General features: G+C 51.9%; 1 protein-coding gene across 1 annotated transcript in view; it reads right to left on the reverse strand.

Annotated features, from left to right (window-relative positions):
- The window catches only part of LOC125504992, a 3,369-nt gene extending 2,967 nt beyond the window's left edge, over nucleotides 1–402 (reverse strand). The window contains exon 1 of the mRNA XM_048667900.1: nucleotides 97–402. Coding sequence (XP_048523857.1) covers nucleotides 97–402 — 306 coding nt within the window. The remainder of the gene's footprint in view (nucleotides 1–96) is intronic.
- Nucleotides 403–561: the final 159 nt, after the last annotated feature.

Raw genomic sequence — 561 nt, forward strand, 5'->3', positions numbered from 1 at the left:
TAAATCGCTGTTTATGGGAAGCCCTCTTATGACTGCATAGGTCAACTTCTCGTCTGGGAGGGAGTACGTATGGTACTCCTTTTTCCCGTCTAGTACCTGCGTTAGTTTGCGGTAGTCAGCTGCAGTTTTTGGGTACATCCTGTACCCCTCTCTTGTCATAGCGGATTTTTCGAGGGTGATGCCCTCTTTCTCTAGATAGGCCACCATCTCGGTCCATTCCTCGTGGCCTTTCACATTTACCGGCGGGATTTTCCGGACCGCATCAGCATAGTTGGGCGGTTTGGGACTTTCCACCTCCATGCCAGTTTCACTTTCGATTACCAGCTCGGGCCCTGCTCTCTTGGTAACAGGGGCCTCAGCCGGGTCCTCTTCAATTTTCCGTTTGACGGATTTCTCGGACATTGGTGTCTTTCGGATTGGCTGTGGTCACTTTGGTCGGCCTGGTGTCCGTTCTGGACGCTTGCCGCTTAGTTTCTGGCATATTTGCCTTCCTTCCTTTGTCAGTGGCTTTTAAGCCCTGGATGTCTTGCCTGAGTGCCGCTATGGACTCTCTCAGCTCTT

Source organism: Dendroctonus ponderosae, unplaced genomic scaffold, assembly GCF_020466585.1.
Source record: "Dendroctonus ponderosae isolate FM_Combo_2020 unplaced genomic scaffold, Dpon_F_20191213v2 Dpon_F_20191213_1, whole genome shotgun sequence".
Lineage (NCBI taxonomy): Eukaryota > Metazoa > Arthropoda > Insecta > Coleoptera > Curculionidae > Dendroctonus > Dendroctonus ponderosae.